Raw genomic sequence first — 22980 nt, 5'->3', positions numbered from 1 at the left:
ATTTTTCTGAAGGAGCCAACAGCAGACATTTGAGTCTTCCCGGCCTTGCCTATTTCTCCCGTTCCCCCAGTGTCCTGGTTGTCCATTGTGAGCTCCACCTTTCCCTGATCGTCGATGTCGGGTCTCATTTGTTCTGAATCTTTTCATAGAAACATAGAAACATAGAAAATAGGTGCAGAATGAGGCCATTCGGCCCTTCGAGCCAGCACCGCCATTCATTGCGATCATGGCTGATCGTCCCCAATCAATAACCAGTGCCTGCCTTCTCCCCATATCCCTTGATTCCGCTAGCACCGAGACCTCTATCTAGCTCTTTTAAATTCATCCCGTGAATGGGACTTTACTGCCTTCTGTTGCAGAGTATTTCACAAATTCACAACTCTCGAGGTGAAAGTTTTTTTTCATCTCAGTTTTAAATGGCCTGCCTTTTATTCTTAGACTGTGGCCCCTGGTTCTGGATTTTACCTGATTTTTCCTGGAGCTGCAACTTTTGAGGATGTAACAACTAGAATGGAAAAGGCAGAGCCAGTTGATGTGTTGTATCTGGACTTTCAAAAATCATTTGACAAGGTCCCACACAAGAGATGAGTGTGAAAAATTAGAGCACACGGTATTGGGAGTAGGGTATTGACATGGATAAGGAACTGGTTGGCTGGCAGGAAGCAAAGAGAAGGAATTAATGGGTCATTTTCAGAATGGCAGGCAGTGACTAGTGGGGTGTCGCAAGGCTCAGTGCTGGATCCCCAGTTATTTACAATGTATATTAACGATCTTGATTAGGGAATTATAAGTAACATTTCCAAGTTTGCGGATGACACAAAGCTGGGTGACAATGTGAGCTGTAAGGAAGGTGGTATGGGGCTGTAGGGTGACTTGGATAGGTTGGGTGAGCGGACTACGTCCCTCATTCAAATCGCCATTATACCTTCCCTGTTCAAAGGAACTAATTCCGATTACTCTCGAGCTGCCATGATCATGCCCAATTTCTTCCCAATTTCTTCTGCGGCTTGTAATTTTTCTGAAGAAGCCAACAGCAGACATTAGAGTCTTCCCGGCCTTGCCTTTTTCTCCCGTTCCCCTAGTGTCCTGGTTGTCCATTGTGAGCTCCACCTTTCCCTGATCGTCGATGTCGGGTCTCATTTGTTCTGAATATTTTCATAGAAACATAGAAAATAGGTGCAGGAGAAGGCCATTCGGCCCTTCGAGCCAGCACCGCCATTCATTGCGATCATGGCTGATCGTCCCCAATCAATAACCAGTGCCTGCCTTCTCCCCATATCCCTTGATTCCACTAGCCTCTAGAGCTCTATCTAACTCTTTCTTAAATCCATCCAGTGATTTGGCCTCCACTGCCCTCTGTGGCAGGGAATTCCACAAATTCACAACTCTCTGGGTGAAAAAGTGTTTTCCCACCTCAGTCTTAAATGGCCTCCAAGACTGGGGCCCCTTCTGGACTCGCCCAGCATTGGGAACATTTTTCCTGCATCTAGCTTGCGCAGTCCTTTTATAATTTTATATGTTTCTATAAGATATCCCCCCATCCTTCTAAACTCCATCGAATACAAGCCTAGTATTTTCAATCTTTCCTCATAGGACAGTCCCGCCATCCCAGGGATCAATCTTGTGAACCTCCGCTGCATTGCTTCAATCACAAGGATGTTGTTCCTCTGATTAGGAGACCACAACTGTACGCAATACTCCAGATGTGGTCTTACCAGAGCCCTATGCAACTGCAGAAGCACCTCTTTACTCCTATACTGAAATCCTCTTGTTATGAAGGCCAACATTAGCTTTCTTCACTGCCTGCTGTACCTGCACGCCAACTTTTAGTGACTGGTGTACAAGGACGCCCAGGTCTAGCTGCACCTCCCCCTTACCTAACCTAACCCCGTTGAGATAATAATCTTCTCCCTTGTTGTCGCCGCCAAAGTAGATAACCTCACATTTATCTATATTATACTGCATCTGCCACGCATCTGCCCACTCACTCAACCTGTCCAGGTCACCCTGCAACCACCTAACATCCTCTTCACAGTTCACACTGCCACCCAGCTTTGTGTCATCCGCAAACTTGCTAGTGTTGCTCCTAATTCTCACTTCCAAATCACTAATATATATGGTAAACAGTTGCGGCCCCAACACCGAGCCTTGCGGCAATCCACTCGCCACTGCCTGCCATTCTGAAAAGGACACGTTCACTCCTACTCTTTGCTTCCTGTCTGCCAACCAATTTTCTATCCATGTCAACACCCTATCCCCAATACCATGTGCTCTAATTTTAGTCACCAGTCTCCCGTGCGGGGCCTTATCAAAGGCTTTCTGAAAGTCTAGATATACTAAATCCACTGGCTCCCCTTCATCCATTTTACTTGTCATATCCTCAAAAAATTCCAGAAGATTAGTCAAGCATGATTTCCCTTTCATAAATCCATGTTGACTTGGACTAATCCTTTTACTGCTATCCAAATGCCCCATTATTACATCTTTAATAATTGACTCCAGCATCTTTCCCACCACCGAAGTCAGGCTAACTGGTCTGTAATTCGTTCAAAAGGGAACTGCAGATGCTGGAATATCGAAGGTACACAAAATTGCTGGGGAAACTCAGCGGGTGCAGCAGCATCTATGGAGCGAAGGAAATAGGCGACGTTTCGGGCCGAAACCCTTCTTCAGACTGATGGGGGGTGGGGAAAGAAAGAAGGAGAAAGGGAGGAGGAGGAGGAGCCCGAGGGCGGGCGGATGGGAGGATGGGAGGAGACAGCTAGAGGGTTAAGGAAGGGGAGGAGACAGCACGGGCTGTCTGTAATTCCCCGTTTTCTCCCTGACTCCTTTCTTGAAAAGTCGGATAACATTAGCTATCCTCCAATCCACAGGAACTGATCCTCAATCCATTGAACATTGGAAAATGATCACCAGTGCCTCCACTATTTCTAGAGCCACCTCCCTGAGGAACCTGGGATGCAGACCTGTTTGGATTCCTTTCCAGTCTACCTTGGCCAGCTCCTCTCTCATGCCTTCATGGTCCCCTTTGTTCAACTGCATCACTGACACTTCCGATTTAACCTTCTCCTTCTCAAATTGCAGATTAAAACTAATCATATTATGATTACGACCTCCAAGCGGTTCCTTTACCTCGAGTTCTCTTATCAAATCTGGTTCATTAGCCAACACTAAATCCAGAATTGCTGTTTCTCTGGTCGTCTCCATTACAAGAGCTCTTAGAATCCATCTCGGAGGCACTTGGAGAGAGTTTGCAGAAACCCTCTTTCTTGGGATCATGAACCAACCTGATTTCCCCAGTCTACCTGCATATTGAAATCCCCCATCACCACAGTGGCATTACCTTTGTTACATGCCAGTTTTAACTCCTCCTGCAACTTACACCCTACATCAGGGCTACTATTTGAGGATCTGTAGATAACCTCAATTAGTGTCTTCTTGCCTTTACAATTCCTCAACTCAATCCACAGTGCCTATGTCTTTCTTCGCAAGGGACTGAATCCCATCCCTCACCAGCAGAGCTACCGCACCCCTCCTCTGCCCACCTGCCTGTCCTTTCCTTTCCATAGGATGTATAACCCTGAATATTGTTCCCAGACCCGATCCTCCTGCAGCCACGTCTCAGTAATCCCCACAATGTCATATCTACCAACCTCTAACTGAGCCTCAAGCTCATCTATATCTATCTTCTATATCTATATCGATCTATCTATATTTAAAGCTCTGTAGCTGGCTGGCTGTGTGTGTTTCTGCCTGACTTGTGGTTGCCAGCCTTTGATTCGTTGCTACGCCAACACCAGACCCACAAACGCCCAGAATGTTTCCATTTCGGTACAGATTTCACTTTTCATTGCAAGTATCCACTCCTGATTAAAAAACAGTTCTCACCAATAAATATCCTCCCCCCCCCCACCCCCAAAACTTCAAAAAACCAGCTAGCCCTAAACATGTTGGTTAAACGTTCATCGTGTGCTGTCCACAGATGCACGTTCCATCGTGTGATGGCACAATGCTCACAGATGTCCAATCGGAATGGATCAATTTTACATACGCCTTTGCAGCAGCCCCAGCCCCGCCCCCCCACCCCCCAGCCTGTTCGAAGCACGTCATCACGTGTGTTGGAACAGAGAAAGAGGATTGGGGGTGATAGGGAATGGGGGAACATGGGACTGTCCCCTACCCCTCCCCTTCCACCTCTCCTCCCACTATTTCCCCTCTCTCCCCCACCCCTCTCCCCCTCCCTCCACCACTCTTCCCCCTCTCTCCCCTAGTCCCATCTCCCTCCTCCCCCCCCTCCCCCCCAACTCTCTCCCCCTCCCCTCCCTCCTCCCCTCCCCACCCCTCTATCCTCCTCCCTCTTCATCTCCCTCTCCTCACCCCTCTCTCTCATCCTCCCCCTCCTGCTCCCACCCCCATCCCTCTCTCTCCCACCCACCTCCATCTCTCCCCCCGCCCCTTACCCCTGTCCCTCTTCCACCACCCCATACCACTCTCCCCCTCCACCACCACTCTTCCCCTTCTCTCCCCTTACCCCACCCCTCTCCCTCCACAACCCCTTTCTCTCCCCCTCCCTGCCCCCTTGCTCCCCTCTCTCCACCACCCCTTCCCCTGCCCCTCTGCCCCTCTTGCACCACTCCCCCTACCCCTCTCCCCCTCCCTCTCTCCCACTTCCACCACTCCCCCCTACACCTCTCCCCCTCTCTCCCCATTCTTCCACTTATCTCCCCCCGCCCCCCATCCCTCCCCATCTCCCTTCCACTCTCTCCCCCCCCTCCCCTCCCTCTCCCTCGCCACTCTTCCCCGTCTCTCCGCTCTCCCCCTCCCTCCACACTCTTCCCCCTCTCTCCCCCCTCTCTCCCCCTACCCCTCTCCCTCCACACTCTTCCACCTCTCCCTCCTCCCTCCCCTCCATCCTCCCCTCCCTCTCTCCTCTATCCCCTCCCCCACCCTCTTTCCCCCCTCTCCCCCACCCTCTCTCGCCCCCTCCCGCACCCCTCTCCTCCTCCCTTTCCCCCTCTCTCCCCTCTCCCTCTCTCCTCACCTCTCTCCCTCCTCCTCTCCCACACCAACCCCCACCCCTCTCTCCCCCCACCTCTCCCCCCTTCCCACCTCTGCCTCTTCTACCACTCCCCCTACCCGTCTGCCCCTCTTCCGCACTCTTATCCTCCCCCCTCCCTCACCACTATTCCCCCTCTCTCCTCCTACCTCTCCCCCCCTCCCATCCCACTCTTCCTCCGCCCCCCTACCACTATCTCCCTACCATCCCACTCTACCCCGCCCCCCTACCACTCTCCCCCTCCCTTCACACTCTTCCCCCTCTCCCTCCTCCTTCCGCTCCCTCCTCCCCCTCCTCCCTCCTCCCTCTCTCCCCTTCCGCCACCCCTCCCCCACCCCTCTCTCATCCCCTCCCCACCCCACTCTCCTCCTCCCCTTCCCCCTCTCTCCTCACCCCTCCCCTCCCACCCCCTCCTCACCTGTCTTCACCCCCATCTCCCCCCCGCCCCCTCCCCCTCTCTCTTGCACCACTCCCCGCTACACCTCTCCCACCCCATACCCCCCCCCCTTCATGACCTCCCCGCTCTCCTCCCACTCCCCACTCTCCCCCCCTTTCCCACCCCCTCTCTCTCCCCCTACCCCGCTCTGCTCTCCCTCCCAAATCTCTCCCGTTTCCTCCTCCCGCTCTCCCCTCCCTCCCCTCTTCTCACCCTCCCCTCTCCCCACCCCGTCGGCCCCTCCCCCCCTCCCCCCACCTGTGTGTTTGGGGGGTGGTTAGTGTGAGTGTGATGCCGCAGCCCCCCCCCCCCCCCCCCCCGCAAACGCGCGTTGGGGAAACAGACTGCAACGGGTCTAGTATAATATTAAAACCCTGTGGCTGGCTGCTGGCTGGCTGTATTTCTGCCTGACCTGTGGTTGCCAGCCTGTGGGTGCCAGCCTTTGATTCGTTGCTACGCCAACACCAGACCCACAAACGCCCAGAATGTTTCCATTTCGGTAGAGATTTCACTTTTCATTCCAAGTACCCACTTTGAGTTTATGTACACATTTTTAATAAAATCCTTCTCCCCCCCCCCCCCCTCCCCCCTCCACTCACAGCGACCATAACGGCTGCTGGCGCCCGCATCTCGCCTCAAAGACGCCATTTAAAAACAGCCGCACTGCTGAGTCCTGAACGGCTTGAGTTGGAGGACCACGCCTCCCGTGGGGGCTACGGGTAGGGCACGGCTGCGTTGGGGGCAGATCTAACGGGTCTGCACTTGGTCTAATTTAATTTAAAACCACCTGTGCAGCAGTGGCAAACCCGCCTGCCAGAATGCTGGTCCCCCGTCTGTTAAAGTGCAATCCGTCCCTTTTGTACAGTTCCCCCTTACTCCAAAACACATCTCAGTGGTCTAAGAATCTAAATCCCTGCCCCTGCACCAGTTCCTCAGCCATACATTCAGGTCCCGTATCTCCCTGTTCCTGCACTCGCCAGCACGAGGAACTGGAAGCAAACCGGATATAACCACCCTGGCGGTTTCATCATTTTTCCGAGCTCTCTAAAACGAAACAGGCCTTAACGGTTAACCAACATTAGATACAACATGCTGGAGTGACTCAGCGGGACAGGCAACATCTCTGGACAGAAGGAATTTGTGACCTTTCCGGTCGAGACCCTGCTTCAGACCCGAAACGTCACCCATTCCTTCTCTCTAAAGACGTTTCCTGTCCCGCTGCGTTACTCGAGCATTTTGTGTCTATTTTCGATTTAAACCAGCATCTGCAGTTCCTTCCTACACGTTAACTAACACTGTCGGTTTATGGTTCTTTGGCTAAATTAATCCCTATCCATTGATTTATTTTGGGGATTAATGTGTTGTTGGCCAGGCACTGCATCGATTTCCCATCCCTATCTATTGCTCTAATACCCTTCGTGAAGATAAGTCGCTTTACTTAGGAGTCCAGGACCGAAGTATTATATAATATAGTTTATTAACGTAGGCGAGGGGACGTTTGAAGGGGGTACACTTTGCATGTCTTTTTTAAACAGAAAGTGTGCAACGCTTTGCTAGAAGAAGCGGTGTAAGTAGATACCCAGCAAGGTTCAAGAGGCATTTAGGCAAACACGTGAACAGATAGGGAATGGAGGGATATAGACATTATATAAACTTTTTCACCCAGAGAGTTGTGCATTTGTGGCATTCCCTGCCACAGAGGGCAGTGGAGGCCAAATCACTGGATGGATTTAAGAGAGAGTTAGAGCTCTAGAGGCTTGTGGAATCAAGGGATATGGGCAGAAGGCAGGCACGGGTTATTGATTGGGGACGATCAGCCATGATCTCATTGAATGGCGGTGCTGGCTCGAAGGGACGAATGGCCTCCGTCTGCACCTATTTTCTATGTTTCTATGTTTCTATGAAAAGATTCAGAACAAATGAGACCCGATATCGATGACCAGGGAAAGGTGGAGCTCACAATGGATAACCAGGACACTACGGGAACGGAAGGAAAAGCCAAGGCCGGGAAGACTCAAATCTTTGTTTTTGGCTCCTTCATAAAAATTACAAGCCGCAGAAAAAATTGGGAAGAAAATGGGCATGATAATGGCAGCTCGAGAGTAACGGAATTGGTTCCTTTGAACAGGGAAGGTATAATGGTGATTTGAATGAGGGGCATAGTCAAGGCGTTTGAATTGACCATTTTTTTCCGAGTGAAAGTAGGCTCAGTATTTACAGACTTAGAGGAATTTCCAAAGTAACTAACGATCAGGTGAGTAATTGTAGATATGTGACCATTTATTCGAATCAGCAAAAAATGCCTACAATCCGGATCATTTAGAAAAGATAAGACACATAATGAGATCATGGCTGAAACTTACAAAATTCTTAGGGGGTTGGACAGGCTAGATGCAGGAAGATTGTTCCCGATGTTGGGGAGGTCCAGGACAGGGGGTCACAGTTTAAGGATAGGGGGGAAATCTTTTGGGACCGAGATGAGGAAAACATTTTTTCACACAGAGAGTGGTGGATCTCTGGAATTCTTTGCCACAGAAGGTAGTTGAGGGCAGTTCATTGGCTATATTTAAGAGGGAGTTAGATGTGGCCCTTGTGGCTAAAGAGTTCAGGGGGTATGGAGAGAAGGCAGGTACAGGATACCGATTTGGATGATCAGCCATGATCATATTGAATGGCGGTGCAGGCTCGAAGGGCCGAATGGCCTACTCCTGCACCTATTTTCTATGTTTCTATGTTTCTATAAACCTGGAGTAAATTAGCGGGTCAGACAGCATCTCTGGAGAAAATGAATAGGTGACATTTCGGATCGAGACCTTTCTTCAAACAGTCTGAAGAAGGGTCTCGCCCCAAAACGTCACCGATTCCTTTTCTCCAGAGATGCTTTCTGACCCGCTGATTTACTCCAGATTGTTGTGTCTATCTTTGCTTTAAACCAGCATCTGCAGCTCCTTCCCATTCATTAAGACTTAAGCCCAGGTTGCTCATGTAACGTGAAAATAATTGGGAATAATGCTTGGAATAAGTGAAAAGCGATTTGTGACAGAGGTCAGGGGTTTGTCCGTGACTGATTGTCCTCTAACTATAGCATATAGTTCCCTCATTGTTCACTATTTACCCCGCCCCCGTCCTATTCTCACCCCCTCTCTCTCTCTCCCCCCCCCCCTCTCTCGCTCTCTCTCCACTCCTCTCTCTTTCTGCACGTGTCTATATGAAACTGCCGTGCACTCATCGCATCTTTCTGTAGATATTATCCTGCTTTATTGAGAGTGTTGTTGCCCAGTTCCAGTGTAATACCACCGTGAGACACGTGCACGCCACATACAAACTCAGTGGCAGTTCTGCTAACGCCAATAATCACCCCGTTTCTTTAAAGCTGACAATCAGAAGAAATAAAGAAGAAATAAAGAGTAATGTTTGTAAATATTTAAATACAAACCCCGTCACCGATTAGTGTGAAAGTCACGGTCTTCTGTGATGAAGGATGGAGGTGCCATGCTTAGTGCGAGGGGTGTAAAGTGCAGGTGCGAACAACGCATCAGTTTACAGAAACCGGATGATATGTTGGGAAATAATGGCGTTTCCAAATTTCCAGATTTGCACGTATGCACACGTATTTTATTTAATTATGTAACCGGGCACATTATGAACGAAGACATATTTAACAAACCCTGAACGCACGAGGCTGGTTGGGACGTTTTTGATTTTTTATTTTTAAACAGCCTGAAACGTCTAATCTATTTCTCACTTCCCACATGCCGCCTGACTTCCTGAGTATTAGCAATATTTTCTGTTTATTTCTGTGATATTTTGGGGTTTAAGACCACGTTTTCCCTGCTTGGTTTACAGGGTTCTTTGTCTGATTCATGTTGCACACGGACTGACAAAGCGCTGGAGAACGCATGGTATAAATCGACGAGTGGCTCACTAATGTTGTAGGATTGTAATTAGTGATCGAAATAGAGAAACAAAATCAATGTTGGTAGCTCAAATCTACGAGGCAACACAACCCGTGTTAAGCCATCATGGTTCGGGTCAGAAAATAAGCCAAAGGGAATCAACAATGCATTTGAAATGCGTTTTTTAAACTTTATTCAACGGCTACAAAGATACCATGGGTACAATAGCAACATCCATGCTGTTGACTAAAGCAATTGAATCTATTTGATGCTTCATTCAAGAACGACATTCTTTCGAAAGAACAAAATTTAAAGAGAACAAGTCATAAAAATCGAAGTTTCAACTACAAATGGCATTTCTGAACGAAAACACCGAAGTCCAATACATTAGTAACTTTGTCACATGGACGAACCCAATGATGATAAACTAACTTTGTCAGGTCAGCCTCACGTTTCCAACATCAGACACAGCTGGATCTCACGATATCTGTCTTAAGCGGGTTTGACTGAGTTTGGTGTTTAACCTCACAGGAGTAAAGCTCGTGTAAGTTCCAGTCTGAGGCTGTCAGAGTCAGGAAACTGCTGAGACTGAACGTGTTGTCCTTATCCTGCTGGACCGGGCTGGTCTCAACGCCGCTATTTTTTGCACTGCCGTCGACTGTCCACTCAACGGCCACCGAGCCCGGATTAAAGTCGTTCACCAAACACACCAGGGTGGCGATGCCCTTTGAGGTAACTTCATCAGCGGAAGGCGGGAGAACCGTCACGATCGGTGCCCGAGGATCTGTTGAACAAGAAGTCAAGTTTAATTGTAGAATTGCTGTCGTTGAGATATCATATTTCAGAAAATGCATTCCATTAGAGCACTCATTTATTCATTTGTAGAACATCGTTTTATTCTCGACCTATTTCAAACCATTGTGTGTGTGTTTTTGTTTAAATCGGATAAACAACGAATAAGCAACTTGAAAGCAGCTAGGATAGATGATGTCTGTCCTATCCATAAACACCACAGAAACAACTGTGACATATCATGGCTGTACAGTTTAATAACATTGAACACTTCTTGAAAATAACTTTATAAAAGTGTTTTTCACTACACTTCTCCAGCTTTACTTCCATTGCCGTCTATTTAAATGTAACAAATAATTTACTTCGCGGAATTTACAGATTAACAGATTGAAATTTATTTGATTGTGTGCGCCCATTGAGATAGAGGGTGACGCTATTTAAGTACCGCAGGAATATAAGGAAAATAGTCTTTGAACCGCCACGGTCACCGATTCGCAAATTTCGATTTTATTATAGTTCGAATGGAATCACAGGTGCGCGATTCCTACTCTAATATTGAGGATGTAGGGCCCGAACGGGCAAGTCTACCGCTTTGAGGTAGAAATGTGACTCTCATCTGCGAAAACAATGACATCAATTATTTTCGTGATTCAACTAAAGTGTAAAGGGATTCAGAGTGAAACACTTGTTTCAATATCAATCAAAACACCGTGGAACTAATTATTCCCTCGCATCCCTGCACGATGCGGTCGGATATCAACGCGTAAAAGGGATGGAAAGTAGCTACAGTCCCAAATAAGTTAATTCGCCCAAAGTCGTTAAAGTCCTAAATGTGTTCATTCGCACGCTCAGGTTCACTGGGCGCCGAGTTGAGAAATTGATGTTTAGCTCCCTTTTCCAGTTATTTCACTGAGCTATGACCGGAGCGTGAGCGTCTGTAAAGCAGGAATCTATACACTGCACCAACTACATCGAAATAAACCTTTCAAAATCATGCATAATGTGAAGATAGGCATAAAACGCTGGAGTAACTTAGCGGATCTCTGGAGAAAAGGAATAGGTGACGTTTCGGGTCGAGCCCCTTCTTCAGACTGAGAGTCGGGGAAAAGGGACATGAGAGATATAGACGGTGATATAGAGAGATAAAGAAAAAGGATTGAAATATATGCAAACAAATAACGATGATAAAGGAAATAGGCCATGGTTAACTATGGGCTCGGTGAAAACGAGTTACGGACAATGCAACTTACCAGGGCAACAATGGAACTATTACAACGATTAACTTCAAAGGTTACTTGAAGTTGGATAAATCAAGTTATGCCGCTGTATTGTAAGCTGGCCAAGTGAAATATGAGCTGCTGTTCCTCCAATTTGCGCCAATTATGACGTTAATTCAACAAACATTTCATTTATATTTACAAAATAATCCAGGGCGCCGTCCAAAGAATATATTTTACTTACCACCAATACCCAGCCTCGTTCCTTTACCGAAATGTAAACCACTATCCCATTTTGCACAGTAATAGTCCGCAGCATCATCCGCTTGAACGTTAGATATTGCGAATGTTGCAGTGTTGCCTGACATTGAGACGGAGAACCGGTCTGGAATGTCCGTGCCTTTATCAATGCTGCCGGAATAATACAACATTAAATACTTTGGAGTTTTGCCAGGGATCTGTTGGTACCAGGAGACATAGTTACCGCCTGAACTGGAGCCCGATATGGTGCAGGATATTTGCATGTTCTGCCCCGTAGAGGTGGACATCGAAGGCTGTTGACTTATTGTCATTGCCGCGTTTACATCTGAGAAAAGATCAAGATCAGAAAAATATAAAATCATCAAGATAGCTGAAGTGTGGGTGAAGATCCCAATGTAATGGTGCACGGAAATAAATATATTTTCCGTGGAAGTATAATACTCACAAACTGCGCATAACAGCAGAGCACCAACCACACTGATCCAGCAAGACATTTTAATTACGCGACTGCACTCCGCCAGGGCGTCAGTTTCCTGATTAAGTGGCGTCTAAACTTGCTTAAGGGCTCGCTTTATAAATGGAATGGTGAGTTGGCACCGTGTGTTTATCTATGCAAACCAATCAAAACCAGAATGCTCGTCGAAGCCAATCACGAATTGCCAGATCCTTCCTTCGTCGAAATATTCCGCCAATGTGAAGCATGGGGGGCTTATTTTCTACATTTGTATTTCTAAATAGCTTGATGCGTTCTCATACATATCGTGGAATAAAAGGGATTGGCGCAGTAGCGCCTCGCTAATAATAAACAATCTATCATTTTCTGTATGATCTTTATGCAAAAATATAATGAAGAAATTATCTGAGAGTTTTCAATATTATATTCTGTAACTCTTTAATCGCCAGTGGACACGGAAGCGAAACGGTCCAACAAATCATATCCCTGAATATAACGTGGTGGCAGCCCCCCTCCTCTGCCCCGTTTTTAGTCAGTGTCATCTTAAATCGATATATTTTCGGATTTTCGAAATGATAATTCCCACAGACCATCATTCTTCTTGTGTGAGAATGTTAACTAACATTAACACTAACAAATTGTAGTGCAGTTACAGTTTTCGGAAGCAATTCAGACTACATGGTGCGTATGTTGCTTGGAAGAGCTGTCTGCTTTCACTCTAATACTATAGATCCTTGCCCAAAGAAGGGCACCTGCATTTAGAAAAATAGAGGTGTTGCATCTGACTTTAATGAAATTTAAAACTGGTGATATATTTGACAACATGTTGATATACTACATAGGTATCATTGATAACTAATTGTATGTACAGTTGATGCAGTGTTTGTATATTCCACACAGCACCAGTGGATGATGAGCATCAGCAATGAGAAGCAACGTCTGCAAGGGCAGCACGAATGGATCGTGATAGTCGTTGTGTCATCTGCGCACCATCCCCGACATTTTGTACGACATTTTCATTCCATTTGATCAACAACAAAAGTTCCAAACTTAACATCTGGAAATTGTTCGGGATGCTTGTTTTTTCGAAATTAAACCCCAATAACCGGAGTTAGATTTTGGTTTACGCCCCACTATTTTTTTCCATCCGGGGAGAGCAGGCGAAGGTCACACAGTCAAACCGTGCTGCCTACACACAGGTGGCCACAGGCAAAGAAGCCGGGACAATGTTAATGGTTGTTCAGACATTAATATCAATCGAGGGCATTGATTTACACCCACTGTTCTGAATATCCTTTAAAATTCCTGAATACTCCTTAATAATAATTACGATCTGGCAACTAACGTGAATGCATGGATCATAAATTGCCGTGAAACCAGATGAATTTAGCAGCCGTTACTATTGCTGGGCCGTCCATTAACATAAACGTCCATTCTTTCCAGCACGGCCGGCACGCGAACACAATGTGTTCCATCTATTAGTTGCAATTGCGCGCGTAAGCCATTCTAAACGTATGCAGGCCACTACGACGGGCATGCTTATCAAATGTTTATTGGCTGAATCTCCTCCAAGAGTCTCTCTGATACACAGTGTCCAGGGTTGTAAATATCTCGCATTGCTCTCACTGCTGCCGTTCTTCACTTTGCAACGTGCAATGCTGTATGAAAATGAACACGAGAACGATGGCAGTGGCTCAAGGCTGTTCAATACAATCTTCCCAAATGTCTATCCACAGATGCTGCTTGACCCCCTCAGTTACTCCAGCAGTTTGTGCTTTACTCAAGATTCCAGTATCCGCAGTTCCTTGTGTCTCTGTGTTGAATGAACAATGAATACCGCGTTCCCAGAGATCCACACAAAAATCCCACAAATGTTGGAGAATTAGATATGATCAAGCGAGAGCGAGCAGAGTGCATTGCTGCATGATTGTTTCATATTTCACATTCGTGGAAAGTGGACACTGTGTACCAATAAAACAGTGTTGATCCCACTGTACGCCCAGATGTGTACTGGTATCTCTCTATTTCTTTCCTAGAGACGTCTGAGACTGGCTGGGCACTTGATTAAGTAAATAACCCCTCGGTTTTTGAGTTCCATGATAAACAGCTAATTCTAAAATATATTTACCCTTTTTTTCTAGATCAGACTTATTCATTGGGGTCAAGGAAAGAGCGTTCACGCCGCGGCCCTGTTTCCATCAATCTTTCCACCACCACGCACAAGAAGCACAAGAAGCGACAAGACAGACACCATTGTGCAGATGCAGAGAAGTGTGTTCAGCTCTGGTTGAACAACTTCTTATCTTGTGTGTGGACACTCGATAAAAAGACATTCCAGGAACGGAGAGGTCTACAGACTAGCCATAGCAAACAGGAATCTGGAAAAGCAGACATTCATGTGACTCATTGTTATTAGCAGTTAAGACTTAATGAGCAAAAGGGCGTGAATTTGTTCCTTTGTGAGTATTTTCTCGTATTTTGCTATGATAAAGATGGTCTTGGAAACAAAAATATCTATCTCCATTCCATCTCATTCCAGCTCCCCACTCAATACTAAATTATAATAGACAATAGGTCATTCAAGGTGATCATGGCTGATCATCCCCAAGCAGTACCCCGTTCCTGCCTTCTCCCCTGACTCCGCTATCTTTAAGAGCCCTATCTAGCTCGCTCTTGAAAGTATCCAGAGAACCGGCCCCCATCACCCTCTGAGGCAGATAATTCCACACTCACAACTCTCTGTGTAAAAATGTGTTTCCTCATCTCTGTTCTAAGAGGCTTACCCCTTATTCTTAAACTGGTTCTGGACTCCCCCAACATCGCGAACATGTTTCCTGCCTCTAGCGTGTCCAAACCCTTAATAATCTTATATGTTTCAATGAGATCCTCTCATCCTTCTAAATTCCAGAGTATACAGGCCCACCCGCTCCATTCTCTCAGCATATGAAAGTCCTGCAATCCTGGGAATTAACCTTGTAAACCTACGCTGCACTCCCTCAATAGCAAGAATGTCCTTCCTCAAATTAGGGGTCCCAAACTGCACACAATGCTCCAGGTGTGGTCTTACGTGTTGTCTTATTATACGCAACTCCTCTTGTTATGAAGGCCAACATGACATACGCTTTCTTCGCTGCCTGCTGTATCTCCATGCTTACTTTCATTGACTGATGAACAAGGACCTCCAGATCCCGTTGTACTTCCACTTTTCCCAGCTTGACACCATTTAGATAATAATCTGCCTTCCTGCTTTTGCTACCAAAATGGACAACCTCACATTTATCCACATTAAACTGGATCTGCCATGCATCTGCCCACTCACCCAACCTGTCCAAGTCACCCTGCATTCTCATAGCATCCTCCTCACAGCTCACACTGCCAACCACCCAGCCGATCCTGTTACTGCTATCCAAATGAGCCGCTATTTCATCTTTTATGATTGACTCCAGCATCTTCCCCACCACTGATGCCAGGCTAACTGGCCTATAATCCCCTGTTTTCTCTCTCCCACCTTTCTTAAAATGTGGGATGACATTAGCTACCCTCTAATCCACAGGAACTGATCCTGAATCTATAGAACATTGGAAAATGATCACCAATGACGACAGTTTCTAGAGTCACTTCCTTCAGGCCCTGGAGATTTATCAGCCTTCAGTCCCATCTGTCTACCCAACACCATTCCCTGCCTAATGTGGATTTCCTTCAGTTCTTCGGTCACCCCAGATCCTCTGGCCACTAGTATATCAGGACGATTGTTTGTATCCGCCTTATTGAAGACGGATCCAAAGTACCTGTTCAACTCATCTGCCATTTCCTTGTTCCCCATAATAAAATCACCTTTTTTCAGTCTTCAAGGGTCCAACTTTGGTCTTCACTATTTTTTTCCTCTTCACATACCTAAAGAAGCTTTTACTATCCTCCTTCATATTCTTGGCTAGCTTACATTCGTACCTCATCTTTTCTCCCCGTATTGCCTTTTTAGTTGTCTTCTGTTGCTCTTTATACATTACCCAATCCTCTTGCTTACCACTCATCTTTGCTACGTTGCACCTCTTCTCTTTTATTTTTATACTGTCAGCCACGGTCGCCCCTTACTCCCCTTGGAATCTTTCTTCCTCTTTGGAATGAACTGATCCTGCACCTTCTGTATTATTCCTAGAAATACCTGCCATTGTTGTTCCACTGTCATCCCTGCAAGCGTATCTTTCCATACAACGTTGGCCAGCTCCTCCCTCATGGTTCCATAGTCCCCTTTGTTCAACACTGACACCTCCGATTTACCATTCTCCCTCTCAAATTGTAGATTAAAACGTACCATATTATGGTCACTACCTCCTAATGGCTCATTGACCTAAATTCTCAAGACTTCTCTGGTATTGTTTTAAAAAAGAGCAATACGGCTGTGATTGAATACTCACCACATGTTTCAATGAGCCCCAACAACATTGAAAACGTTCGACATGTTACAGGGTGAAGTTTCTTATTTAAATGATATAAACCTAAACTTTGTCGCTGTCCACCACAAGTGCAACAAGGCCGCAGTCTGCGCCGTCTGGAGTCCCTTATGTATAGCCAACTGCAACATTGTCACCAAGGAATAAAGGCGTAGACTCGTTTCTAAATTGGGAGAGAATCCAGGAAGCGGAGGTGCAAAGGGATTTGGGACTACTGGTATAGGATCTCCAAAAAGTGAATTCGCAAGTGAATTCGGTAGTAAAGAAAGCAATGATAACATTTATTTCGAGAGGGCTTGTATAATGGTGGATGGTTGTTTGTCAGGTTGGAGGCCAGTGACGAGTGGGGGTGCCACAGGGATCTGTGTTGGGTCCACTGTTGTTTGTCATGTACATCAATGATCTGGACGATGGTGTGGTAAATTGGATTAGTAAGTATGCAGATGATACTAAGATAGGTGGGGTTGCGGGTAATGAAGTAGAGTTTCAAAGTCTACAGAGAGATTTATGCCAGTTGGAAGAGTGGTCTGAAAGATGGCAGATGGAGTTTAATGCTGATAAGTGTGAGGTGCTACATCTTGGCAGGACAAATCAAAATAGGACATACATGGTAAATGGTAGGGAATTGAAGAATGTAGGTGAACAGAGGGATCTGGGAATAACTGTGCACAGTTCCCTGAAAGTGGAATCTCATGTAGATAGGGTGGTAAAGAAAGCTTTTGGTGTGCTGGCCTTTATAAATCAGAGCATTGAGTATAGAAGTTGGGATGTAATGTTAACATTGTACAAGGCATTGGTGAGGCCAATTCTGGAGTATGGTGTACAATTTTGGTCGCCTAATTATAGGAAGGATGTCAACAAAATAGAGAGAGTACAGAGGAGATTTACTAGAATGTTGCCTGGGTTTCAGCAACTAAGTTACAGAGAAAGGTTGAACAAGTTAGGGCTTTATTCTTTGGAGCGCAGAAGGTTAAGGGGGGACTTGATAGAGGTTTTTTAAATGATGAGAGGGATAGACAGAGTTGACGTGGAAAAGCTTTTCCCACTGACAATAGGGAAGCTTCAAACAAGGGGACATGACTTGAGAATTAAGGGACTGAAGTTTAGGGGTAACATGAGGGGGAACCTCTTTACTCAGAGAGTGGTAGCTGTGTGGAATGAGCTTCCAGTGAAGGTGGTGGAGGCAGGTTCGTTTTTATCATTTAAAAATAAATTGGATAGTTATATGGATGGGAAAGGAATGGAGGGTTATGGTCTGAGCGCAGGTATATGGGACTAGGGGAGATTATGTGTTCGGCACGGACTAGAAGGGTCGAGATGGCCTGTTTCCGTGCTGAAATTGTTATATGGTTATAAGAAAACAGGAATGTCATGCTCTTGCTCTATAAGGCGCTGGTCGGGTCGGATTTGGTATATTGTGAGCAATGCTGGGCACCGTATCTGAGGAAGGGTGTGTTGCCTCTGGAAAGGGTCCAGAAGAGGTTAACAAGAATGATCACAGGAATGAGTGGGTTAACGTCTAATGAGCGTTTGACGGCACTGGGACTGTACTCGCTGGAGTTTAGAAGAATGAGATGGGACCTCATTGAAACGTGCAGAATAGTTCAAGGCTTGGATAGTGTGGATGTGGAGCGGATGTGTCCAGTAGAAGTGAGTCCAGGACTAGACACATAATTAAAGAACGTTCTTTTAGGAAGGAGATAAGGAGGAATTTATTGGTGAATCAGTGGAATTATTTGCCACAGAAGGCTGTGGAGGCCAATTTTAAGAGATAGATAAATGTATGATTAGTGCGGGTATCACAGTTTATGGGGAGTAGACTTGATCGGTCATATGGCCTAATTCTGCACCCATCACTCATGATCTTAACACTTATGATCTTATTAGGCAGACAAGAACAACAGACGCATAATAATGTATAGAATGCGCAAAAACAGCTGCATTTGCTGGTTTGCATTGAGCGTTTGCTGCAGAAGCTGTCATCCATCCTTTTTCGCTGAGGATGCGAAATGACTCGCGGAATTACTCCAGTATTTTGTGTCTATCTTACGCATTATTATATAGTTGTTTGCAAGGTAAACTCCAAGTTGTACACATTAGGGCTTGGATATGCAAGCGCGACCAAACCGGAAGCGGGGGCCGCGCGGAGGTCGAGTGAGTGACGTGCAGTTCGAGCGAAGTCCGCGGGAAGTTCGCGCGTGACGTACGGCGTCAAGACGATGCGGGCCGGCAGGCTGTTGCTGCGCGGAACTTTTGAACACGGTCAGTTTTTCGGGGCCCCGCGCGATGTCGGGACCAGCTTCGCACAACTCCATACGACTCCGGCGATCGAAGTGGGACAAGCCCCGCGAGGCCGTACGGCTCAAGCGACCACGTTAGGTCGCGCTTGCCGCATGGAGTCGCATGCTCGTGGGACAGGTCCTTTACTCACCCACATAATACAGGCAATTTGCAATGCTCGCTTAATCTTGCAAATTATGAAATTGATAACAAATGGGATGTGTCAGATAATAATTCTTAACTAACTTAATGTGAATTAAAATATCTTAACAGCGACACACGATTTGAAAGGGCAAGGCAGACATAATTGGTAATGTATTATTTAGTTACAATTAGCCTACGTTTCTCGTCTGGAGCCCCATGCAGGGGAGAAAGGCTATTTCGTGTCAGTGCCAGAAAAGGAGGGAGAAGAATGTTGATAACACAGGGAATTCAACTGATTGCTTTCTTTTGTGTTAATGGGGCAGTTGCCAGCACATTGCTGTATGCCTATCTGTCTATATATGTTCTTATTAATGGTGATGCTAACGGACTATAAGAATAGAATAAGGAAAGGGGAGTCAAATGGTGACGGGCAGAAACGGCCAGCTCTGATAGAGGGAGAAGTGAAGAATGAGTTACCAAATTTTGTGGAATTTGATTCTCAGTCGGGAAAGCAGCACCATGTCCAGACAGAAGGTGTGGCGATATTCGTCAACCTTGAATTGTAACTCGTTGCAATAATACAGGAAGCCACACAGAAAGGCCGAATTGGATGCTCCGGATTTAATTTACGGACTGAGTCCAGGTGCTCCATAAAGCGATCACCAATCCCAAGATGTACTGTAGACACAAACTGAACGTGAAAGCAGAGGTGTTGCATAATTCAATTCCGTGTGTAGTTTCAGGCGCTGAGTGAGAGTCACGAGTCTTACGCGTTGAAACAGGCCCTTCCGCCCAACTACCCACACCGGCCAACATGTCTATATACACTAGTCCCGCCCGCCTGCAGTTGGCCCACATCCCTGTGGACCTGTTCTATCCATGTATCTGCCTAAAAGTTTCTTCAACATTGTAACGGCATCTGCTATAACTACCCCCTTCCGGCAGCTCGTTCCATGCACCCATCTCCCTTTGCATGGAAATCTCACCCCTCAGATTCCTATTAAATATCTACCCCCCCCCCCCCCCCCCCCCCCCCCCCCTCAACTTAAACCTCTCTGGTTGTCGATTCTTCTAACCTGGCCAAGATAATCTTCCGATCTGTCTATCCGATCTATTCCTCACATGATTTTGTACAGCTCTATAAAATCACCCTTAGTCCTCCTGCGTTTCAAGGCATAGAGTCCTAGCCTGCTCATCCTCTGCCCATTGCTCGGGCCCATGAGTCCCAGCAACATTCACATATATCTTCTCTGCACCATTTCCAGCCTGACAATATCGTTCTTGTAACAAGGTGTCCAAAATTGAACACAATACTCTAAATGCAGCCACTCCAATGCCTTATACGACTGCAACGTGACATCCCAACCTCTATAATCAATGCTCTGACTGATAAAGCCCAATGTACCCAACCAATCAAGATCATGCTGCAATTTTTGACAACCATCTTTACTATCTACGATACCACCCTCCTTTGTGTCACCTGCAACACTGCTAACTATTGTGTTTAAGAAGGAACTGCAGATGCTGGAAAATCGAAGGTACACAAAAATGCTGGAGAAACTCAGCGGTTGCAGCAGCATCTATGGAGCGAAGGAAATAGGCAACGTTTCGGGCCGAACCCCTTCTTCAGACCTTCTTCGTCTGAAGTAAGGACTAAAATCAGATCTAGTCCTTTCGTTGACCAGATAGCACACATTCAAACCCGTTTTCAGTAAAGCTCAGTACAATAAATTAAACCAAGATGATGAAGAAAAAAGATTAGTTCAAAAAACAGTGACCAGGGGGTGTAAATGTGAACGAAATAAATATGAGATTGCAGGTTGCGGTGATACAGGGGTTTCAGATTTAACATTGTCCATTAGAGCCACGTTTACATAGATGAAGAAGAAAGGAAGTATTATGGATGGCGCTGGGCAAACTAACATTCTGTTTTATGACCTTTGACGAAGAACGCCAATGTATGTGTCCAGTGTGCAGAGCGGAGAGTTAACGCATATTCATGTCTCTGGAGAAATATTGTGGCGGAATTGAAATGGCACACACATCTAAGTCCGCCTAAGAACTGGCAAGGTTCAAAGCGCCATATGTGGACTTGTTCTACGAGAAGTTTGGGAGCTCGGTTTGAAATTAAGAAGTTCAGTGTTAATAATCCCAGTGTTCACAATGCCCCGCGCAAATTAGCTCTGGAACAGAATCTTATAAGGCAGTTCAACGCCTGTCGTAGCCGATATACGTTTTGCAATAGAATAAACGTTTCAATATTTCAATAAGCTCATGGCCACGAGAATCATGCTGGGACCACCTTCTTACTAATCGGGTAAAAATTGGGTAGATGAGACTTAAACAAATAGAGGTGTTATAAGTAAGGAGAACATTGCGTATTTCTTTACATCGGAAGATCAAGCCCATGGGGCAAAATGGTGACAAGTGACAGGAATATCGTGAATGTAAAGGTGATATTGCACCTGTTGTTAAAATAGACGGTATACGGACGCCAATTGAGACAGATTAATTGATTTATTAATAAGTGCAGCTGTGTGGTTAACACAAATACATTTAGGATGAACCAAATAAGTGCAAGAGGAGTTCTCAGAGTCGATCTCGCGCCGAGGACTGGTGCCGCGGACCGGACAGGGAACCCATCCAGAAGGCCCGGCTCGCCGGCCGGAGATGAAGGAGTGGGAGGAAGGGCCGTTAAGCAGACTGACTGCGGGAGGGAGTGCACTACCCTGACGGTGAAGGGGGCCGATGAAGAACCTGTAACGCTGGCAGGGCAGCGGATTCTCATGGTCAGGTCAAGAACCCTGCATTAACAATAACTGGGATATGAAAATGGAGCCAAATCTGGCGACTCTATATACTGTCTCAGTGTAACACCACGATGCACTTTTACTGTATCTGAGATATTTATCTAAGATGTATGTAAGTGCTTATGTATAGTGATACTTGTACTGAACTGTAAATAAAAATGATTTGCACTATACCATGGTAGATGTGAGAATAACGCACCATTGAACCATTCATAAAAACTCTACGTATTTATTTGAAGATAGACATAAAAAGCTGGTCAGACAGCATCTCTGGAGAAAAGTAGTAGGTGGCGTTACGGGTCCGAAGGGTCTCGACCCGAAACGTCAGCTATTCCTTTTATCCAGAGATGCTGTCTGACCCGAATGAATTACTACAACTTTTTTATGTCTAACTTCGGTTTAAACCGGCATCTGCAGTTCCTTCCAACACACTACGTATTTCTTTAATCTGCAACCGGGCAGTGTATTTCAATTGGCCTGCAGAAGTTTCTCTGAGAGTTTCGAAGAAAGAGTGGAGAACTCATTGAAAGTAAATGCTTATTATGAGAGGGATGAACAAGAGAACCCTGGATCTGTTGGATCTACAGTGGGGACTTAATATCATGCTGGATCTGGCTATGTAGGGGTGAAATAAAGTGGAATGTCTTCGCGGAGAAGGTTGTAAATCATTGGAATCCTCTCTGTTTGGGTGGCTTTGAATGTCCCGCCATTGGAACAATTCATATCTGGTTGTCTGATATTGATGGATAGTTGGACACTAGAGGAACAGATAGAAATGCCAAGACCAGGAAGATTCAATCTTTGCTGTTTGCTCCCTCAGAAAAAAACACAACCCACAGCGGTGATTGTAATGGAACATGGCATGATAACGACAGCTTAAGCGTAATTGGAATACAAATCCCGTCACCGGTTAATGTCAATGTCTTCGGTGATAAATGATGGAGGTGCGGTGCATTGTGTGGATAGAGTAAAGTGGAGGTGGGAACAAACCATCAGTTTTACAGAAACTTGCTGATATGTTGGGAATTAATGTATTTTCCGGTAAATGTCCAGCTATGCACACACCTTGCCTTTATTTACAGTATGTAACGGTGCGCCTTACGAACGAAAACATATTTAACAAATCCTTTAAACCATGAAGGTGTGGGGTTGGTAGGGACAGTTTTGACCAAAAGAATAACCT

General features: G+C 46.0%; 1 protein-coding gene across 1 annotated transcript; it reads right to left on the bottom strand.

Moving 5' to 3' along the window:
* Positions 1–9849: 9849 nt before the first annotated feature.
* On the bottom strand, positions 9850–12198 carry LOC116987471 (immunoglobulin lambda-1 light chain-like). Its single transcript, XM_033043535.1, has 3 exons — positions 12104–12198; positions 11642–11983; positions 9850–10172 (listed from the first exon to the last, which is right to left on the bottom strand). The coding sequence occupies exons 1-3, from the start codon at positions 12150–12152 to the stop codon at positions 9850–9852; spliced, it is 714 nt and encodes a 237-aa protein (XP_032899426.1). The 5' UTR covers positions 12153–12198.
* Positions 12199–22980: the final 10782 nt, after the last annotated feature.

Source organism: Amblyraja radiata, chromosome 25 (genome assembly GCF_010909765.2).
Source record: "Amblyraja radiata isolate CabotCenter1 chromosome 25, sAmbRad1.1.pri, whole genome shotgun sequence".
In the NCBI taxonomy this organism is placed as follows: Eukaryota; Metazoa; Chordata; class Chondrichthyes; order Rajiformes; family Rajidae; genus Amblyraja; species Amblyraja radiata.
This window is presented reverse-complemented; position numbering and strand designations above follow the sequence as displayed.

Excerpts from the sequence above, each read along its gene's own strand:
- LOC116987471 (XM_033043535.1), bottom strand. The coding sequence starts at position 12,152 with ATGTCTTGCTGGATCAGTGTGGTTGGTGCTCTGCTGTTATGCGCAGTT. Across the intron at positions 11,984-12,103 it reads TCTGCTGTTATGCGCAGTTT|ATGTAAACGCGGCAATGACA; the intron begins GTGAGTATTATA and ends ATCTTTTCTCAG. Across the intron at positions 10,173-11,641 it reads AACGAGGCTGGGTATTGGTG|ATCCTCGGGCACCGATCGTG; the intron begins GTAAGTAAAATA and ends CTTGTTCAACAG.